Genomic DNA, 22056 nt, shown 5'->3' with positions numbered 1-22056 from the left:
ACTACTTCTACGATTCGTTTGAATGTAAAACAGAAATGTAACACTATCTGTGACAATGACGGTTCTACGACTCGTTTGAATGTAAAACAGAAATGTAACACTGTCTGTGACAATGGCGGTATAGATCGAACCCACAACTACGAAAATTTGTGTCAGACTTTTTTGAACAGGAAAATATGCCTCTGTTCAACAGTAACCAAAACATGGAAGATGTTTCTGAAACTTTACAGAAATGTAACACTATCTGTGACAATGTTGCTTTTGAATTGAACCCACATCAGCTTAAATCTGTGTCTGACTGTTTTGTTGAACAGGAGAGAATGTTCCTGTTCAACAGTAGCCAAAACACTGAATCTGACGTTTTTGAATCTTTTCTGTCATCTAACCCAATTGCTCATGACTTCATCGATCTTGAACATGCCTACTTTTCAAAGAAAGACAGACGAAAGCGAAATCTGCATGTTAGCCATCTGCCTGAAATGGTCAATGCACTTTTGTAAAATTGTCACAGCTGTTATGCACTTTTGTGAAATGGTCAGTGCTGTTGTGCACTTATGCAAAACTTGGTGCTGTGCTGTTAACATTTGAACAAAATGCATTTTGTTCAAATGTTTAGTGCAACTTGCCACTATGTAATCGCTGTATGCACTTTGTGGTAATAATGCACTGTTGTGAAAAGTTTGCGCTAAATGTTGGCACTATGCATCATTGTTGGAGCCCCTCCTGTAGATGCACCATGCTGAAAAATGTACTTATGTGAAATGTTTCGTGTAAATTATTGTCACAATAATGTTTTGTGCGCCCCCATGTATGTGTTCTGTGCTAATAATGCACGGTTGTGAAATGTCCGTACAAATTTTGTGGCACTATGTAATTGTTAGTGCATCCTCCTGCGGATGCTTCGTGCTAAAAATGCACTTCCATTAAAATATTGTACGCTCATGTCAACTGGTACTATATTTTCAATTGTTTCTCTGTCAATTTCAGATGTTTGTTTCCAATTACTTCAGTTGCAATTCCAGGTGATTCAATATTCATTTGCCAATTTGAGGTGTTTAATTCTGATTCCTGTATTTACAGTGTAAAATTAAAACTATTGTTTTCAAACATTCCTATGACACTTCGTAATGGTTTTGTGTTTTTTTTAAATTTGTATTTTGTTTTTCTGCAATAAATATTTGAAATGGATCTGAGACTGACTTACTACTTTTAGCACTCTTTTTCACCACATTCCCACGTACAGATATTGCAATATCAACTCTTCCTTTCTACCTGTTTCAAACAAGCTCTATTTTTTAATTAAAAAGGTGTTTTTTTCTTGTGGCTGTTTGATCAATTCATAGCAAGCATTGACTGAAATAAACAATTTATATATCCAGCACAACATGCAATTCATTAACTTTTGACCCTAACCTTTAACACTTCCCAAAATAAATCTTTGGTGGACATTGCATCGACGCTGTTCATTTTGAATGAACATTTTTCTTGTTACGCTTGTCAAGGGTCGATACGCACACACACACACACTCACACACTCGGCTCCCCCCTCCCTCTCAATCCAAGTCTACATCGCGAAGTCTTTTTACCCAAAACTCAGTGCTAATGCTTCGTGCGGCCAGCTTCGCGAAGTATACTTCACGTAGTCGACTTTGCCCAGTTGAGGAGAGGCTTAATTAATACATACATACAAGTCAATATAGACCAATCTATCGAATCAGAAACTCTCATACGTTTTAGTTTCAGTTTCGGCCAAACTGTGTTGTGGTCTCGGTCAACTCTTTTGCCGATGTAACAAAACCCGAGACAGAGGAAACGAGTGGTCTTTCTACAACGACGCATGCGTATAACGTTGACGAGCAGCAATGGCGTGGCAAAAAGTACTCGGGCTCCTTGTGGCATTTGCAGCTTTCAACTTCGCAGTTGCGGGGAAGCGCACCCTGGTTCTTGTTGATAACTGGTCAATCAGAGAGTCTCATTCAATTTTTTTCAAGAATCTTCGAGGTAAGATTTGTTCCCATAATGGCGTTATGTTATTTTTTTGTAAACGCCGGTCGGCTGGCCCTGTCAAACGCACGACACTCGACAGTGACACGTTGCTGCGGTTCCACGTACAGCTCGAAGAAAGGTCAAATAGACCTTTCCATCCACTTGTAATGCGCCAGAAATAAACAATCAGTGTTTGCAGGTGTTCTTAGTAAATCCTACTTCTTTTTGTGCATGCCAGGGAGATATATTTGAAGGCTGAAACATTTGAATAATAAAATCAACAGCTAAAGAAAAGTTCAATTTATTACTTTTAGTGGTAATGTTGAACTTTAGCGTGTTACATTCATAGCTCAGAACTCAGAGGCATTTAAGCCTCCAAATTTGCAGAACCTGCACTTGTAAGCATAACATTAACAAGTCATTTTAGATCCCTTTGAAGTCACGGCGTGTACGAATGCATTTCGTAATGCGTCAAAGAAGGAATTATCCGTGTAGGCCGACAGGGGAGGCAACTCTGTCGTGTAAGTGATGTCCCTTGGTTCAAAACATACACATTTTTGCTGAAAGTGAAAGTCCTTAATCATGCACATTTCATTGTCTTTCAATTTTCACGGGATTGGCGCCAATCTCTGGTTTTAAAGTTCTTAAATGCCTTTGGTATCACGTACCACACATAAACAGCTAGAAAGCCTAGATGCAATAATGGAACATGCAGCTATCGGGATGATGTCAGCCAGGCGTCAGCCAAAATTAACTTCAGACTAAATGTTTATCTGCCAATTTCAAGCGGTACAATTATCTTGAGGGAGAAAAGCATGTCAAGATCTTGCAACTGATGCAGATTTGTGATGTAATTCGATCGATTTTAGCACAAATTCGATTTATTCGAAAACGCACCGAGTGGTTACGTCCCTTGAATAAGAATTACGATTCAAGAAAAGAAATACTTTGCGTTGAAGCTAATTTCAAAGTCAAAATACCATTTCTCATCACAAATTAGAATCCAAAGGGGGATACATGGTCCAAAGTTTGATCAGCAGCACTTTGGAGGGGAAGGGAATAGTCAGTATTAAGTTTGTGTGAGATAAACAAAGCCGGCTGACGTCCTCCCTGTAGCTGCATGTAATAATGGATAGATATTAAAATAATCAATAACTTGAATAAGGCTTTGACACAGATCCGTGGCTTTAGTGTCCAGGCTTTATCCACAATTTTGGTAAATGAAAGCAATAAATTGAGTAATGCGGTGAACTGCGTGTATTCTACCTGAGCTGAGACTGTAGCGTACACACATTGTAGACACTATAGTCTCTAAAGAGTCAAAGCTATGGTTGTTGATAATAGTTTCACATGATTTATTGTTCATTGTGCTCTTATTCTCTGTTTGTAGATGCTGGCTTTGACCTCACTTTCAAGACAGCTGATGATGCGAGTCTGGCCCTTGTGAAGTATGGTGAATTTTTGTATGAGAACCTCATCCTCTTTTCACCATCTGTGGAAGGTAGGTTCTGGTATTAATATTTGACATATGTCCCAACACTTATAGTTATATTATATATGGTCAAGAATCTGTCAAGGAGTCTAAAAAATGTTACAATTTTTAGACTTTTTTAAACCTCCTTAATTTTACATGAATAAACATCTCGGTACTCCTGTCCTTCAATTGCAGCATTTGATTTTCCAGTCAAGTGTTCGGTTTATCAAATATTTCCAGATAAAGCACAAATGACTATGTTACATTTACACCATAACATAATTTTACGGTGCTGTCATTTTCTTAGGTTCAGCTTTAGGCAACTGTTTCACTATCCAATGGCTTGATTGCTGAATGTAGAGTTGATCTGTAGTAAAGCAACACTTGAAAAAAGTTGCTCCTGCGTCAATATAAGCAAAATCATTTATCCGTTAGTTACTTTACCCCAAAGCTCAGAATCAAGGATACAATTCAACATTTACCTATTTACACTGTTTTTAAAACAATGAAATTCTCTATGGAAGTGCAGGAAAGGTTCCAGTAAATGTTCATGTCATTTTTTTTAGAAACCTTAACCTCAATCATCAGGTTATTACGTAATTTGAAAAAAGCACGGTCACCGGTGTAGAAATTATTATCAAATCACCCTCTTTAAATATTTTTACACTATTTTTGTTTGCAGTTTTGTGAGTTACAACCAAGAAATCATAACAAATCCTTTTCACGATAGAATAGTCAGGTTGGTACTCCACTACTGTACCAAATGTTCATTTTACCCATGAACTGTACGTTACTTTACACCAAACAGCAAGTACAAGGTACTGAATTTACATTTAATGGGCTATGCTCACCTCAGTTAAACAGTATTTCTAACTTGTTTGTTCTAAGCTACCTGTCTCAAGTCAAAATAAAGGGTTAAATTAATGGTTGTGCCTTTTTGGTTGTGTGTACATCTTTACAGGCAGGTTTCACGGTTTTCATCACACCACCTCACATTTTCACAACAGTAACAAACATTTAATACAGTTAAAAAAATGCATTTATTTGCAAGTTTAATCATTAATGAATGCAAAAAAATCCCTATCAGGGATAGCGGACACCTGTCAGCTGACATATAAGCACCGATATGACCCCCCCCTAAATTTGACCAAATTATAAACATGTTTCTGAAGACACACAGCCATTGGCAAGAGCAATTATGGTCTACATACACTGTAAGTTGTTTAACTGTATTGCTATTGAGCTTAATAAATGAAATCCGATTATTATTTACATTATAAAAAGGCTTAAAACGATATAGCGCTGAACCAAACTTGACTGTCGTGGCAAAATTCCAACGATAGCACAATTTCGCCACCTCAAGCATTTTTCTTACCCTACGATCGAATTTGAGAAGAGAGTGGAACCATCACGAGCGTAAGTTCAAACCCAGTACAATCCTTCATGCTATCTATCAAAGCGAATGTAAATTAACAACCTTTAAACGATAAAGCGCTGAACCAAACTTGACTGTCGTGGCAAAATTCCAACGATAGCACAATTTCGCCACCTCGAGCATTTTTCTTACCCTACGATCGAATTTGAGAAGAGAGTGGAACCATCACGAGCGTAAGTTCAAACCCAGTACAATCCTTCATGCTATCTATCAAAGCGAATGCAAATTAACAACCTTTTCAGCACAAAACAAGCGTTAAACTTCCTGAAATAAGTGCATCGCGATCGTTGGCAAACGCTATCGTTGGCGACAGACACACTTTCATTCAGTTTTTAAAGAGAACAACGCAAACTTTGCAGAAAAATGCATCATCAGTCGAACGAGTTCAACATGGCGCGTGCGTAGGAATACGTGTCAAGGTCATAACTGTGAAAACGAGACGATAAACTCAAATAAAAAAAAAACTGCTATCGTTTTTTTTTTCACCCGACGCCGCCCGGATAACGATAGCAACGTTCGTTTTCAGTTCCAAAACAAGAATTTGACATTTCCATTGCCGTAATTCTGTTCTGTATGTTTATTTACACACAAAAACATATGTTTGTAGAAGAAAATAGTGCGTATGCAAAACCTAGTAGGTAAATTGGTTTCCCGTCGTGGGGTATTTTTCCCGACCGACGCTTTCGAGCAGGAGAGGTGATTTTCGACGTCACGATAAAGTCATAAAAAATTGTTTTTTTTACAAATGTTTGTATGATTATGACTCGAATTGCATTCCTTTCAAACAATTATCAGGTCTTGATTTTAAAACCTGTGTGGGTTGATACTTTTCGTGTCATGATTACGTGATGGTAAAAATCGGGAAATCACGTCTGTCGCAAATTGAACGATAGCAATGTTATTTTAGATCGTAACAAAGCACAAACAACACAAAATGCGCTGACATTGTCTTTTCTATGTCTTTATTCCACCACAAGTAAAAATATACCAAGCATGTTACACAATGCAATCTAAAACAGAAATGATAAGCATACAAACTTTCGACCCAGTGACCAAAGCAATACTGTGAAACCTGCCTACACAAAAGGATGGTGTAAAGTAACATACAGAAGGCTCCGAAGATCTGCAGGTCCATTAGAAGGGTAATTTCTCTTTTATTTAGCTCATAAACCCCGAACAGACTGTTATGTGTTGTTTTTAGCATTATTATTCTGCTGCATATGGTCTCAGTAAAAAAACCAAGGTGATGTACAGTCGAACCCACCTAAAACGAACACGCTAGTTACGAATTTTGACTTATAACGTATTAGTTTTAAGTTCCCAACTGAATACCTCTTTCTTCATGCTTAAAAAAAATGCTTGAAACGAATTCTTTGTAACGAATTTATGCTTATAACGAGCACTTTTTGGATTCCCAAGCATGCATAATGTCTGTAATTTACTCACGCTTATGACGAAATCTTTAAAACTCGTCCCGAGATCGACATATCATGGGAATTTGAGAAGTTTGAATGTGTCAAAGTCGCCGGAATGCAAGTATTCCGCCATGTTTATTTGGTGTCCAAGGGAGGTCACCAAGAATAAACAAGTGAAACAAAGAAGAAAAGTGAAAAAGTTTAAAGAAAAATATCACACACACACACACAATTTGTAACCAAGACACACATGTAGTCCCGGAATAAGCTTTTTTGGGATGATTTACGATTTTTGCGCACATTTCGAGCAGACGAAAACACAACATGGCGGCTCTCGCTCCTCCAACTATCGCAAGACACAAAAAAACGAAATCTCACGCGTGCGAGATCCTGATACATCCGGTGTTTCTCTGTACGCTATCTTGTCACAACGACTTGTTGACAAACGAAGATTCGCGAAAGAAAGAGAAAAGCGCAGAGTCTTGAGTAGAGAGCTAATAAAGTACAGGTAATCGCTAATCGAGCGAAATGAAAATCCGCGGCGACTTCCATTAGATGAATGCTATTCAAGTTTAGGTAACGTTTTAGCCGCATCTTGGCAGAGAACAAGAAGAAACGAGCAATCTCTCTTAAAAGAGAAAGCTAGAAATTTTACACGACGTCGACGAATTTCTTAATACGAATTTCGGTTAAGACGAACTTATTTCCCGATCCCCAGTGATTCGTCTTAAGCGAGTTCGACTGTGTGTTACTTTACACCAAAATGCCCCAACAGTGGTCCTGAGGTAAATTTTGTCATTCAGTGTACTTGTTTTCATGTTGAAACAAAGGTTTGGTCTTGCTGGTTGTTCTTAAGCACTGATAAGTTATCTTCTGTCTCTAAAACAAATTCATTGTCATTTTCAAGTATTCTCAGTATGTATGTTACATTTACACCCTTGTCAGAAGGCCTCACTTAAGTCACTCTACAAGCCAACAGGTGCAAGCACTAGGAATCCTGTGACCATAGTTTAACTACCAGGTGTCTGAGGTATAAGAAAACACACACTTTTGTGTATTATGGCATTATTTAAAGACTGTGACAAAACTTGTTTGGGCAAGTAGGTAAAATTTCATTTACACCAAACGCATATTTTTAACTTAGAAGGACAATTAAATTACATCAAACACAACTTTTTCGCTCAATATCTTTAATATTACCATCATCCTACCTAATGACCTTCCTCTGCAATGATTTTTAAGTAAGGTTGACCAGAAACATTTTTTTAAGATTGTTTCCCTTTTTATATTTAGTCAAGTTTTGACTAAATATTTTAACATCGAGGGGGAATCGAAACGAGGGTCGTGGTGTATGTGTGTGTGTGTGTGTGTGTGCGTGCGTGCGTGTAGAGCGATTCAGACCAAACTACTGGGCCGATCTTTATGAAATTTTACATGAGAGTTCCTGGGATTGATATCCCCGAACGTTTTTCTCCTTTTTTCGATAAATGTCTTTGATGACGTCATATCCGGCTTTTCGTGAAAGTTGAGGCGGCACTGTCACGCTCTCATTTTTCAACCAAATTGGTTGAAATTTTGGTCAAGTAGTCTTCGACGAAGCCCGGACTTCGGTATTGCATTTCAGCGTGATGGCTTAAAAATTAATTAATGACTTTGGTCATTAAAAATCTGAAAATTGTAAAAAAAAATAAAAAATTATAAAACGATCCAAATTTACGTTTATCTTATTCTCCATTATTTTCTGATTCCAAAAACATATAAATATGTTATATTTGAATTAAAAACAAGCTCTGAAAATTAAAAATATAAAAATTATTATCAAAATTAAATTGTCGAAATCAATTTAAAAACACTTTCATCTTATTCCTTGTCGGTTCCTGATTCCAAAAACATATAGATATGATATGTTTGGATTAAAAACACGCTCAGAAAGTTAAAACGAAGAGAGGTATAGAAAAGCGTGCTATCCTTCTCAGCGCAACTACTAAACCGCTCTTCTTGTCAATTTCACTGCCTGAACGGTGGACTGACGATGCTATGAGTATACGGTCTTGCTGAAAAATTGCATTGCGTTCAGTTTCATTCTGTGAGTTCGACAGCTACTTGACTAAATATTGTATTTTCGCCTTACGCGACTTGTTTATATTTAGTCAAGTTTTGACTAAATATTTTAACATCGAGGGGGAATCGAAACGAGGGTCGTGGTGTATGTGCGTGTGTGTGTGTGTGTGTGTAGAGCGATTCAGACTAAACTACTGGACCGATCTTTATGAAATTTGACATGAGAGTTCCTGGGTATGAAATCCCCATACGTTTTTTTCATTTTTTTGATAAATGTCTTTGATGACGTCATATCCGGCTTTTCGTGAAAGTTGAGGCGGCACTGTCACGCCCTCATTTTTCAACCAAATTGGTTGATATTTTGGTCAAGTAATCTTCGACGATGCCCGGACTTCGGTATTGCATTTCAGCTTGGTGGCTTAAAAATTAATTAATGACTTTGGTCATTAAAAATCTGAAAATTGTAAAAAAAAATAAAAATTTATAAAACGATCCAAATTTACGTTTATCTTATTCTCCATTATTTTCTGATTCCAAAAACATATAAATATGTTATATTCGGATTAAAAACAAGCTCTGAAAATTAAATATATAAAAGTTATTATCAAAATTAAATTGTCCAAATCAATTTAAAAACACTTTCATCTTTTTCCTTGTCGGTTCCTGATTCCAAAAACATATAGATATGATATGTTTAGATTAAAAACACGCTCAGAAAGTTAAAACAAAGAGAGGTACAGAAAAGCGTGCTATCCTTCTTAGCGCAACTACTACCCCGCTCTTCTTGTCAATTTCACTGCCTATGCCGTGAGCGGTGGACTACGAGTATACGGTCTTGCTGCGTTGCATTGCGTTCAGTTTCATTCTGTGAGTTCGACAGCTACTTGACTAAATATTGTATTTTCGCCTTACGCGACTTGTTTATGATTAGGCCAAAAACAAAAATAGGTGTGGTTACGGTAACATAGCCAAAAAAAAATAGGGTAGGAAGGTAGGCAATCCCTTTTTTTTTCTTTACTTTTTTTTCTAATGTGTACAAATTAAACCTACTTGACAGGGAAATAAGTGTGCGACTCGGGTGCTTTAGCTTTCATTGCGTTTTCTGCACTCGTTTTTTGTTTTTGTTTTTTTTGACAAATGTAATAAAAAGTTATAGGGTCGGCCCCTAAAAATAGGGTAGGTCGGGTTACCGTAACCACACCTTTTTTTTTTTTTAGGTCTTATTTACACCAAATGTAACATACAGACCAGCTAAAAATGAACGCTCAAAATCCAAAACCTATTTTCAGATCAAACTTTTAATAATCCAACAAACTCAGAGGCAAAAGAAACGCAAATGCTGCAGTGAAGATGGCTTACCCATGAATTTTAATGTCGAATTAATTATTTCGGGTTAACAAAAACAAGGAAACGAATTGACCGATGCAAAAACCATACGGAAAAGTGTATTGGGATGAGAGCATGACGTGCCATGTTCCACTGAACACTGTTTGAAGACTGTTGAAAGTCAAAAGCGTGTTGCTCCTCCCTGGGCGTTGATGACTGTGGCACACCTCCAGTACATGGAGAGGACGAGGTGATTAATTTGCTGCTGAGGGACCTGAGCCCACACCTGGGTCACGTATGGCCCTTCGTGGTCGGCTGGGCGTTAAGCAAACAAACAAACAAACCTGGGTCACGGCAGCACGCAGTTCTGCTGCTGTGCGGGGGTCTCCGGGCAAGGGCATTAATCCTTCTTTGCATGATGTCCCAAAAGTGTTCGATTGGGTTGAGGTCCGGAGATCGAGCAGGATGAGGCAGAATGTTCACGCTGTTGTGACGCAACCTGTCCTGGGTAGCACGTGCAGTATGGGGACGGGCATTATCTTGCTGGAACAGGCAGTTCTGGTACCTCTGGACAAATGGAACCACATAGGGACGCAGGACTTGATTGATGTAGCGGTCTGCATTGACACCATTCCCACGACCTTGGCCGACGTTCTGAAAGACGACAGGTCCCACTCGCTAATTGACACCAATGGTGCCCCATATCATGACGCTGGCACCTCCCCATCGATCATGCTGCTGGATGTTATTGTTAGCAAACCGCTGTCCAGGTCTTCGCCAGATCTGGACACGCCCATCGCCAGGTTCCAGGCAAAAGCGCTTCTCGTCCGAAAAAAGAACCCTCCGCCAGTCCCGATGGCGCCAGTGGGCATGCTGCTTGGCCCAGGCTAGACGATCCAGGCGATGCTGAGCTGTCAAGACGGGACGTCGAGCAGGACGCCGATTTACCAGGTTCTGCCCACCAAGGCGTCGGCGTAGAGTTCTGGCACTGACGGGTTGTCCATACACCCCAAATGTGTTACGGGCTGTGTTGGCGGCAGTTTCGAATGCATCTCGCTGGTGTTGATGGACAAGATGGCGATCATGTCGGGCTGTTGTTACCCGGGGTCTGCCACGTCCTGGTAAGTCTCCGGGACTGTTATTGGCATGAAAACGTTGCTGCAGGCGATAAACCGTGGTGACATTTACTCCAAATGCCCTAGCAACTTGCTGAACTGATTGTCTGGCATCAAGTCTCCCGATCGCCTGTTGGCGCTGATCTGGTGATAGTCTCGGCATCGCGCCTGTGTCGCAGAAATGAATGTTGTAACAGTTTTGTGAGTATGGTACAGCTTGCCTGAACACTCAGAACACGAAAAGCTGCTTTTCCACATTGTGCATGTGCTGAAAGTGGTCCCCATGACGGTTTGGGATCCCCGTCAACAAGACCTCACGTGTGACCCAGATAACGGCAAACACGGTTCTGACAAGATAAGACCGCAAAAACAACACGTGCAGAACATGCTAGTATCATTATTTTCTTTTTATTTCAAGTCCATAAAGGTTTAATTAACGCATCCTTTATTTGCGTTTCTTTTGCCTCCGAGTATATGTTTCTCCATCCATTTCTGGACCTATTAAAAATTAGATTGAGATGATACCCTTATCAGTAACTTGGTTATTCAATGCACAATGTACCATGCATTTAGCGTAACGCCTTGTGTGCCAAAAAAGGTGCTTTTTTTCTTGAACAAAGTCAATTTTCTCAGCATCCAGGCGACTGACAGACATAAATTTGGTATGGATAGGATCTGCATGAGGAATACTTTATAACTGTATTGTTTATATTGTAGTCATTTAACAAGTCACGTAAGGCGAAATTACTACATTTAGTCAAGCTGTCGAACTCACGGAATGAAACTGAACGCACTGTATTTTTTTCACCAAGACAGTACAGCTTCGTCAATCCCCGCGAGAAGGAAATCACTAACCTCCCACGTGCAAAACACAGTGATATGCACACGCCAGAATAGCGCGGTAGCGTATTGTGCTAAGCAGGAAAGCGCGCTTTTCTGTATTCGTGTTAACTTTCTGAGCTTGTTTTGAATACAACCTATCATATCTATATGTTTTTGGAATCAGGAAACGATAAAGAATAAGATGAAATCATTTTTGGATCGATTTCTTAATTTTTAATCGTAAGACTAATTAGATCTATTTTTGTTAATTGTGATCACATTTTAAGAGTAAACATGACATATGTATATATTTTTAGATTCAGAATGTCATGAAGAATACGATGCAATCAATTTTTAATCTGTTTGCGAAAAATCGATTTTAATGACAACTTTAATGAGCAAACTCATAAATTAATTTGTAAGCCTCCAAGCTGAAATGCAATACCAAAGTCCGGGCGTCGTCGAAAATTACTTGACCAAAATTTCAACCAATTTGGTTTAAAAATTAGAGCGTGACAGTGCCGCCTCAACTTTCATGAAAGGCCGGATATGACGTCATCAAAGACATTTATCAAAAAAATGAAAAAAACATCTGGGGATATCATACCCAGGAACTCCCATGTAAAATTTCATGAAGATTGGTCGAGTAGTTTTCTCTAAATCGCTCTACACACACACACACACACATACACCACGTAACCCTCGTCTCGATTCCCCCCTCTACGTTAAAACATTTAGTCAAAACTTGACTAAATGTAAAAACAGGACAAAATACAAAGTGATAAAAGTATCCAGAACAGGATTTTTGCATTTGGACACCTTGACAGATTCCTGACCATATACTAGCTGTACCCATTTTTTTTCTCGTAAACCTTCAGTTTTTTCCTTGAACGGTCCTTGATGAATAATGAAGTATTCTTTCCCACATCATAAAAACATACGCTTATAACATGTGTTTTATGACACACACACACTCGCAAAGAAAATCCCTCGCACATACAAACACACACTCACTCACTCGCTCACATATATATACCGACTCACTCACTCGCTCACAGATATATGCCTGCAAAAACTCGAACACATGCATGCATATGAACGTTGCTTTTTCAAATAGTGAACAGGTCGCTTTCGCTCGCAGTTCACTATTTAAGAAAACAACTCGTGTAAATCTGGTACGACACAGCAAGCCATGTAGTATTCTCTATTGACATCATTCATATTGTAATCTGTATTAGAATTCTAATTCTTTTGTTAATGCGTATTTTTGCTATTTCTTACAGACTTCGGAGGAACAATCGATGTGCCTGCTATTACAAACTTTATTGACGGCGGAGGAAATGTCTTGGTGGCAGGGAGCTCTGACATAGGTAATACAGTCTGATATATAGGTAACATAGTCTAATGTCTGTGCACAGGACATCTGTATCTGTGGGTATTGTTCTTGACCTAGAATGCAAAGAACATTTCAAGCAATTGCAAGTAGGCTCAGTTTTTCAGGTTTTCGGTCAAAGCTAATGAATGATAATTTGATATGGTTGTGAGCATCTGCTTGTCAAAGGTGGCAAGCAAATGCTTTGATATCACCATTTGATGTTAAGCTTCATTTCTGCACCTTTAGTTTATCAAATTAGAAGGAATTTATGTTGTGACAAAGTAATTCTTTAAGTATATATGTGGCCCAATATTTACTGGATACAATACAGTGGAACCCCCCTTTTAAGCCCCCCCTTGCGTGTTTGGATTTTTTGGTCATAACCTCTGTAAATTTACCTCCATTTTGTAGATCTTAAAAAGTGGGTTCCACTGTATGTTTAAATCAAGGAGTTTATATAAATTGTTTGCATAAACTGATCGGTGAAACTTACTGGTTGCACTTGCAGGGGATCCTTTGCGGGAGCTGGCATCAGAGTGTGGGGTTGAGTTTGATGAGGAGAAGACAGCTGTCATTGACCATCTGAACTATGACATGGCTGACCAGGGCAAGGTGGGGCAATGAGTCATGCTGGTCTTACTGCTGTCAAATTATTTTTCATGACCACGCATTCCAAGCTCACAAAATGACAATTCTGTAGAGGTTTGAAATTAGAGCCAAGTCTTGACATGCTGACCAGATGTAAAAGTAAATGTCTTTTAACTGAACAAGATAAAGGTACACAAAACATGTTCGTAATAATGTGGTGTGTTACAGGTTTTAGACTTTTCTAAATCTCCTTAATTTTACATGTGCATAATCATCTCTGTACTCCTGGCCTTCAATTGCAGCTTTTGATTTTTCAGTCAAGTGTCAGGTTGATCAAATATTTGCAGATGAAGCACAGATGAATGTATGTTACGTTTACACCATCACATAATTTAAAGGCGTTGTCATTTGGTTTGGTTCAGATTTAGGCACCTATTTCACTATCTAATGGTTGGATGGCTGAATGGAGAATTAATCTATACTAAGCAACACTTGGAAAATAGTTGCTCCTGCCTCCATATAAGCAACATCATTTAGTTACTTTACACCAAAGCTCAGAATCAAGGAAACATTTCAACATTTACATATTTACACTGGTTTTTTTTTTGAGTCACTTGAGAAAAAGTGACTATGTAATCGGTCAGTGTTAGTCTGTCCGGCCGGCCGTCCGTAGACACCACCTTAACGTTGGACTTTTCTCGGAAACTATCAAAGCGATCGGGCTCATATTTTGTTTAGTCGTGACCTCCAATGACCTCTACACTTTAACGATGGTTTCGTTGACCTTTGACCTTTTTCAAGGTCACAGGTCAGCGTCAAAGGAAAAATTAGACATTTTATATCTTTGACAAAGTTCATCGGATGTGATTAAAACTTTGTAGGATTATTCTTTACATCAAAGTATTTACATCTGTAGCCTTTTACGAACGTTATCAGAAAAACAAGGGAGATAACTAGCCTTTTCTGTTCGGCAACACACAACTTAACGTTGGGCTTTTCTCGGAAACTATAAAAGTGACCAGGCTCAAATTTTATGTGAACGTGACTCATTGTGTTGTGAATAGCAATTTCTTCCTGTCCATCTGATGCCTCATATAATATTCAGAACTGCGAAAGTGACTCGATAGAGCGTTTGCTCTTCTTGTTAAAGAATGCAATTCTCTATGGAAGTGCAGAAAAGGTTCCAGTTAATTTTCATGTGATTTGTTTTGCAAACTTTAAAGGCACAGTAAGCCTCCCATAAACCATCACAGATACTGTCAGGCTTTTACACACAGTACAAACACCCTTTCATTTAAACACTCACCGCTTCAGAACATCTTGGGTGCCCTCCGTAAAGAGCGAGCAATTTTCAAAGAATTTATTTTTGCGTGGTTTATCTTACCCCTGAGCCATCCGTGTGATCCAGTTTCCTTTTTTGAGTCACTTGAGAAAAAGTGACTCTATGTAATCGGTCAGTGTTAGTCTGTCCGGCCGGCCGTCCGTAGACACCACCTTAACGTTGGACTTTTCTCGGAAACTATCAAAGCGATCGGGCTCATATTTTGTTTAGTCGTGACCTCCAATGACCTCTACACTTTAACGATGGTTTCGTTGACCTTTGACCTTTTTCAAGGTCACAGGTCAGCGTCAAAGGAAAAATTAGACATTTTATATCTTTGACAAAGTTCATCGGATGTGATTGAAACTTTGTAGGATTATTCTTTACATCAAAGTATTTACATCTGTAGCCTTTTACGAACGTTATCAGAAAAACAAGGGAGATAACTAGCCTTTTCTGTTCGGCAACACACAACTTAACGTTGGGCTTTTCTCGGAAACTATAAAAGTGACCGGGCTCAAATTTTATGTGAACGTGACTCATTGTGTTGTGAATAGCAATTTCTTCCTGTCCATCTGATGCCTCATATAATATTCAGAACTGCAAAAGTGACTCGATCGAGCGTTTGCTCTTCTTGTTTTACATTTAGTCAAGTTTTGACTAAATGTTTTAACGTAGAGGGGGGAATCGAGACGAGGGTTGTGGTGTATGTATGTCTGTGTGTGTGTGTAGAGCGATTCAGACTAAACTACTGGACCGATCTTTATGAAATTTGACATGAGAGTTCCTGGGTATGAAATCCCCAGACGTTTTTTTCATTTTTTCGATAAATGTCTTATGACGTCATATCCGGCTTTTCGTGAAAGTTGAGGCGGCACTGTCACGCTCTCATTTTTCAACCAAATTGGTTGAAATTTTGGTCAAGTAATCTTCGACGAAGCCCGGACTTCGGTATTGCATTTCAGCTTGGTGGCTTAAAAATTAATAAATGACTTTGGTCATTAAAAATCTGAAAATTGTAAAAAAATTATTTTTTTATAAAACGATCCAAATTTACGTTTATCTTATTTCCCATCATTTTCTGATTCCAAAAACATATACATATGTCATATTTGGATTAAAAACAAGCTCTGAAAATTAAAAATATAAAAATCATTATCAAAATTAAATTGTCCAAATCAATTTAAAAACACTTTCATCTTATTCCTTGTGAGTTCCTGATTCCAAAAACATATAGATATGATATGTTTGGATTAAAAACACGCTCAGAAAGTTAAAACGAAGAGTGGTACAGAAAAGCGTGCTATCCTTCTCAGCGCAAGTACCACCCCGCTCTTCTTGTCAATTTCACTGCCTTTGCCGTGCGCGGTGGACTGACGATGCTACGAGTATACGGTCTTGCTGTGTTGCATTGCGTACAGTTTCATTCTGTGAGTTCGACAGCTACTTGACTAAATGTTGTATTTTCGCCTCACGCGACGTGTTTTACAATGTAGTCGTCAGTTTGTGATTTCCAATGCGACTCGCTGTAAGCTTATCTGCAATAGCACGTTATTATGTTCCTCTGAATCTAAACGCAACAGACAGCTGCAATTCACATAAACTCTAGTGATGGCTTTTGACTGTTCAGAGGAACTGGAAAAAGGCATTACCGTCGTCTGTAGAAAATGTTCAATTTACCAATGAACTTAACGTTACTTTACATCAAACAGCAAGTTCAAGGTACTTAGTCTACACTCAATGAGCTAGGATCATCTCTGTAAAATGGTGCGGAACAGTTCCCAACACCCCCCACGGGCTAGGGGGAGTCCCGTATTGGTTGGGACAAGAAAGAATTTACCCGATGCTCCCCAGCATGTCGTAAGAGGCGACTAACGGATTCTGTTTCTACTTTTACTTTTACCCTTGTTAAGTGTTTCTTGTATAGAATATAGTCAATTTTTGTAAAGATTTTAGTATGTAAGAAATGTTAAGTCCTTTGTACTGGAAACTTGCATTCTCCCAGTAAGGTAATATATTGTACTACGTTGCAAGCCCCTGGTTCAAATTTTTGATTAGTGCTTTTGTGAACAAGAACCAATTGACAAGTGGCTCTATCCCATCTTCCCCCTTTCCCCGTCGCGATATAACCCGTCGTGGTTGAAAACGACGTTAAACACCAAATAAAGAAAAGAAGAGTTCCCAACCAGTGAACGTGAGCAATTATAAAATAAAAGTTTCCAATTACATCGTTAGACATCCTTCTTGGTATGGAAGCATACTCTTTGACCCGGCTTTGTGAAAACATGCGCGCATGATACAAAATCGGAGCAAGGTCACCCAGATTTTTTACGAAAAATAACCACGGTTGACAGTACTGTGCATTGCTCCCTACCGGAAGCGCGTGTGTACTCAGCATTGAGTCTTTGTTCTTAGGCTTAGTTCGTCCAGCGTCTGCGTGGCAACTTGTGATTGAAGTGAAACATGGAAAAGAAAAAAAGAGTGCGAGATTCAGATAGTGAAGAGGAGACACCAGCTCTGTCACCAAAGAAGAAGAAAACAGCACAACAGTGCTGGAAGTCCAGTTATTCTCAAGACAACCTGGAGATCGTAAAATCCAGCAAAGGAGGTGTGCTTTGTGAGCAGAATTATGTCTTGAACTGTCGTTACAGCTTACTACTGAAACATTTTAAAAACTACTGAAATTTGGTTTGTTTACTACTGATGAGCGTTTTGAGTGTGCACAGGTCTGTGTCTTATCCACTAGGCCAATGTGCCCATAAATTGTGTATAAAACTCTCATTCCCTGTAGCGCACTAAGCCAAAAGACATCACAATGCTAAAATGTGAACACATTTCTCATGAAAAGCCCAGTTAGAAAAGGTTTTAATGTAATAGCATCAACAAAATTACATTCTCTGCAATTGTTTGGTTGCACTCTACCACTTGAACCAACAAAACATAAGCATCAATCAAAAAATATGCGAAACCAACTTTACTGCACTTCAGTTGGTGTGACACTGAATTTGGCACACATTTTTAGAGCCCTGATGTCTCATGGGGTCGTTGTCAAACTGAGAATAGGGGAAGATGAGATACAGCTATATTGGTTGATTGTGTAACTTGTAAATAAAGAAAATATTGCATACCAAAACCATCTCTGTGCTGTGAAGTTTACAGTTACTATAAGCGAAATATTAATTCTCAATAATTTTAAGACAACATGTATGTGCTGTATTTATTTTGCTAACTCAGCTCTTGTTGATGAGATGTATGTTTGGGAGCTTGAAGTTTGCGTTCACGCAAGATGGTTAAAGACAAGGCAGCTGAAGTTTTTCTTCATATTTTTGCACAGGTCTTCACTACATGTTGTTTCTTCTGTTGTATCAGCACACCTTGATTGTAGCAGACCCTACCAACCTGATTGATGCAGCAATGATTGTGGGAAAGAAAGGAAAATCCCCTTTCCTCTTCCGTGGGGTGGGGTAGGTCATTTCATCTTTGGTAGTTTTATTATTTGCTAGAGTCAATCTCATTACTTTTGGTCTTGTATTTGCCGTGCTTGTATGTTATCTTCTTTCCCTTTGTTCCTATCTATTTTGTGCTGAAATTGGTTTGATAATTGTGTGTTATATTGACTGTAGTATGAACAACAAGTTGATATCTTTCTGATTGTATTTGCAGAATGGTCAGCGATCCTGAAAACCCGTTGGTGCTGAATATTCTTCATGCCGCCTCCACTGCCTACTCACACTCACCTGTGGACAAAATTGAAGAGGTCAGTTAGTGTTTTCTTTTGATTGCACGCTTCATTTCAGCTCCACTGAGAGCACAGTTGAATCTTCTCAACAAGAATTTGTGTGGGAACTTAGAAAGTTGTGTTATGCAGTGTTCTTGTAAGTACAGTGGTCCCCGACCCCGTCCATAATAAATACACTTAGTGTCTATGTTTGCCACTAAACCCAGTTCAAGTAATGAACGAATCCAAAAACAAAGAGGCTGCCAACGTTCCAAATTTCAGAATCAAAAACCAAGAAAGGTAAGTTGTTGGAACATTGTTATTAGCATTGCCACATCGCCCAGCGTCAACTGAGGACACAGTGAAAAGGCACTTTTTTTTCACTTTGAGTGAAAAATAATTGGCATAATTGATGTTTGTGAGTCACATATTATGTATTAAATAAAAAAAGGAATGAATAAAGAAATGATTCAAAAATAAAGTTTACTGTATGAAATTAATAAAAGATGTGTTTTGGAATATTTTGAGTGTGAAAGTGCGTGTTCGTCTTCACTGCCTCTCGCGGCCATTTTCGCGTCACTCTTAGCAGACGACCAGTTCATTTCAAACTGCACGGAATACCGTAATTTTCATTGGAGGGCTGTGATATTTTGCAACCAATCAGAGAAAGCCTTACATCTTTCCCATACAAAAAACCGCGAACCACCGGAAGCTACATCTCCGTCAGCATGTCGGTGAATATTACTCGTGTGAGTTTCACTAAAATTTGGTCTGAAAACTTCCATCGGCATACACGGTTCAAATGCAGTTTATAAAACATTAACTTCTGTTTCATTTAAGCCAAAAATCAAAAGAATCGAGCGAGAAATGACTTATTCCCAACGATTATGCTGCGCAAATCTGGACCCGAAAAATGCGAAACTCGGCCGATCAAAAGCCTGAAGAGGTTGCGATCTCGGCTCGCTCAAAGCAAAGTGATTTCGAACTAAAATGACCATATCTCGAGAACTACTGCACCGATTTAAATAAAACAAATTGCTATGTGCTCAGAATGTTAATCTCTTTAAAATGGTGTGTTTCTTGTCATTCAACCATTAATTTCAAAATTTCATGTCATTGCCACAGCAATCATGTAATTAGCTACTAGCTTTGTCCTCAAATGACGCCCAAAATTTCTCAACTAAAATGACCATATCTCGAAAACTACTGCACCGATTTGAATAAAACAAATTGCTATGTGCTCAGAATTTTGATCTCTTTAAAATGGTGTGTTTCTTGTCATTCAACCATAAATTTCAAAATTTCATGTCATTGCTATTGTTATTGACAAAAATACGTTACAATCACAAATATATCAAACCAACAGTAATTGTAATTACTTTATTTATTTGTGATTGTAATGTAATTTTTGTCAATAACAACATTCTAACATCTTAGATTCTTACCTTTCTTGTATTTTGATTCCCAAGTAATGAACGATTTTGGAAAAACAGCCAAAGAGGAATTATGCCCCTTTTTTCTGATCTTTTAATTAAGTTGTCCACCAGTATGAGTATGATATTGTCATTGAATAATTAGTCTCTTTGCTTTGACATCCTTGGTGATAAAGCTCTTTGAAAGTTCTTAATCCAAAAACAGATAAACTGCATACGTTGCAAAATTCAGAATCGATAAACTAGAATGGTTAGGTAATGGAATGTTTACTTTTTGAAAAAAAAAAAAGATTCACAAGTACATCGACCAAATGGTCTTTATAGTGGACAGACAAACAAACATAGGTATTGGCAGGTCCGAGCAGCTGAATGTCAGAGCAAAGCTAACGCTACTGGGCATCAACAGATTCACTGGCACAGGGTGGAAAAACACCAGATAGGTTTCATTCATCTAATATTATTTGTTTGATTGTCTGTCCACTATAAAGACCATTGCTTTGATATACTGGTGAATGTTTTGTTTTAACAAAAATAAAACGTACCACAACCATTCTTTATCTTTAATTGTTTGAAAGGTCTGTTGTGAAATACCTTATAACAGCAACCCACCCTGTCCTTGACCTGTTACAATTTGCGTTTCATGTCTGTGGATCGGTTGATGACACAATAGCGTTAGCTTTGCACCCTGTCCTTCAGCTGCTCGGATCTGCAAATACCTATGCACATCTTTTTTTTGTGAACTTCAGTTCTGCCTTCATAACTCTATTGTACCATATCAACTGTTTGAAAAGCTGAGAAAACTAGGGATACATTTCGAATTGTCTTTGTACTGGTGTTCACACAGACCTCACCAAACAAAGTAATAACAAAAACAATGCTACAACTGTGTGTTGGTATGTATGTACAGCACACATGGTCCAGCTAAATCCCTGGATCAACTAATGTCTGCGTCAGAACTCACAATGATAGTTCTAGAATGTCTGTCTCAGGTTGTAAAGATTTTTTAACATATTCTTGGCTGCACTCACTCTTAACACAGGTGCTCCACAAGGTTGTTTGCTTTCCACTTTTCAAAAATAACTTTCCACGATTGATTCTGTTCTATTTTTCAAATTTTCTTATGTTGCTACTATTGAAGATCTCATACGAAACTCTGGCGAGGCTGCCTATAGAAAGGTTAGCATTGATAGTCACATGATGCAATGCTCAGTCTCCACCTTTATGTTCTAAGGGCAAACAAACTATTACCTTTTTTAGGAGACCCTTTTGGCTGCTATATTAGTGTGAGATCAAAAAGTCAAGATTGTTCAGCACTTTGTTTCTGGGTTCCACCATTTCGAACGCCTTCACATTAGACCTTAATTCCAGACTGATCATCAAGAAGGCTCAGCGAGGCATTTACTTTTTGTGACAATCAAAGAAATTTGGCTTTAAACCAAAATATCCTGAGTCAGTACTATAGGGCCACTATACAAAATATTTTGACGTTTTCAGTAGCAGTCTGGTAAAGCAGGACCAATGTGGCAGAGAAGACCAGCATTGATATTGAAGTTAAAACCCCATCCAAGGTTGCGGGTTATGAGTTTCCCTCAGTTGCCTCAATTCTTGCAACCTGAATTGTCCAGAAGGCCATAAAGATCATGGCTGATCCTACACACCCTGTGAATGAATTGTCTTGGATGTGTTTCCATGCCATCAAGGCGCGCACCACTTGTTTTAGGGACAGTTTCTATCCAAGCACAGTGTGGGTCTTTTCGCCTTGGGCATCCATCATTCTGGCCTTATTCTACTTCAGTACTTGGCAGTTCTTTGCTTGTTGGCTCATCTGAGTAATCAGTGAGTCGTGGTAATGAGCAGTGCAGTACTTAACATTTTGGCTCATTTGAGTAATCAAGTTTTATAGTGCCACTAAAATTAAAACTTAAGTACATAGTCATGTTGAGGTAAAATAATGGAAAATTATCATTTTCTTAAACATGTTTGAAGC

At 38.5% G+C, this 22056-nt stretch overlaps 1 protein-coding gene across 1 annotated transcript in view; it reads left to right on the top strand.

The window, feature by feature from the left end:
- Positions 1-1830: 1830 nt before the first annotated feature.
- The window catches only part of LOC138979022 (dolichyl-diphosphooligosaccharide--protein glycosyltransferase 48 kDa subunit-like), a 55462-nt gene continuing 35236 nt past the window's right edge, over positions 1831-22056 (top strand). The window contains exons 1-6 of the mRNA XM_070351838.1: positions 1831-2001; positions 3377-3487; positions 12918-13004; positions 13518-13621; positions 18288-18382; positions 18582-18675. Of these exons, the coding sequence (XP_070207939.1) occupies positions 1863-2001; positions 3377-3487; positions 12918-13004; positions 13518-13621; positions 18288-18382; positions 18582-18675 (630 nt within the window). The 5' untranslated portion in view covers positions 1831-1862. The remainder of the gene's footprint in view (positions 2002-3376; positions 3488-12917; positions 13005-13517; positions 13622-18287; positions 18383-18581; positions 18676-22056) is intronic.

The sequence above is a fragment of the Littorina saxatilis genome, linkage group LG10 (genome assembly GCF_037325665.1).
Source record: "Littorina saxatilis isolate snail1 linkage group LG10, US_GU_Lsax_2.0, whole genome shotgun sequence".
NCBI lineage: Eukaryota > Metazoa > Mollusca > Gastropoda > Littorinimorpha > Littorinidae > Littorina > Littorina saxatilis.
Note: the sequence above shows the minus strand (reverse complement) of the source record. Positions and strands in the feature narration are given on the sequence as shown.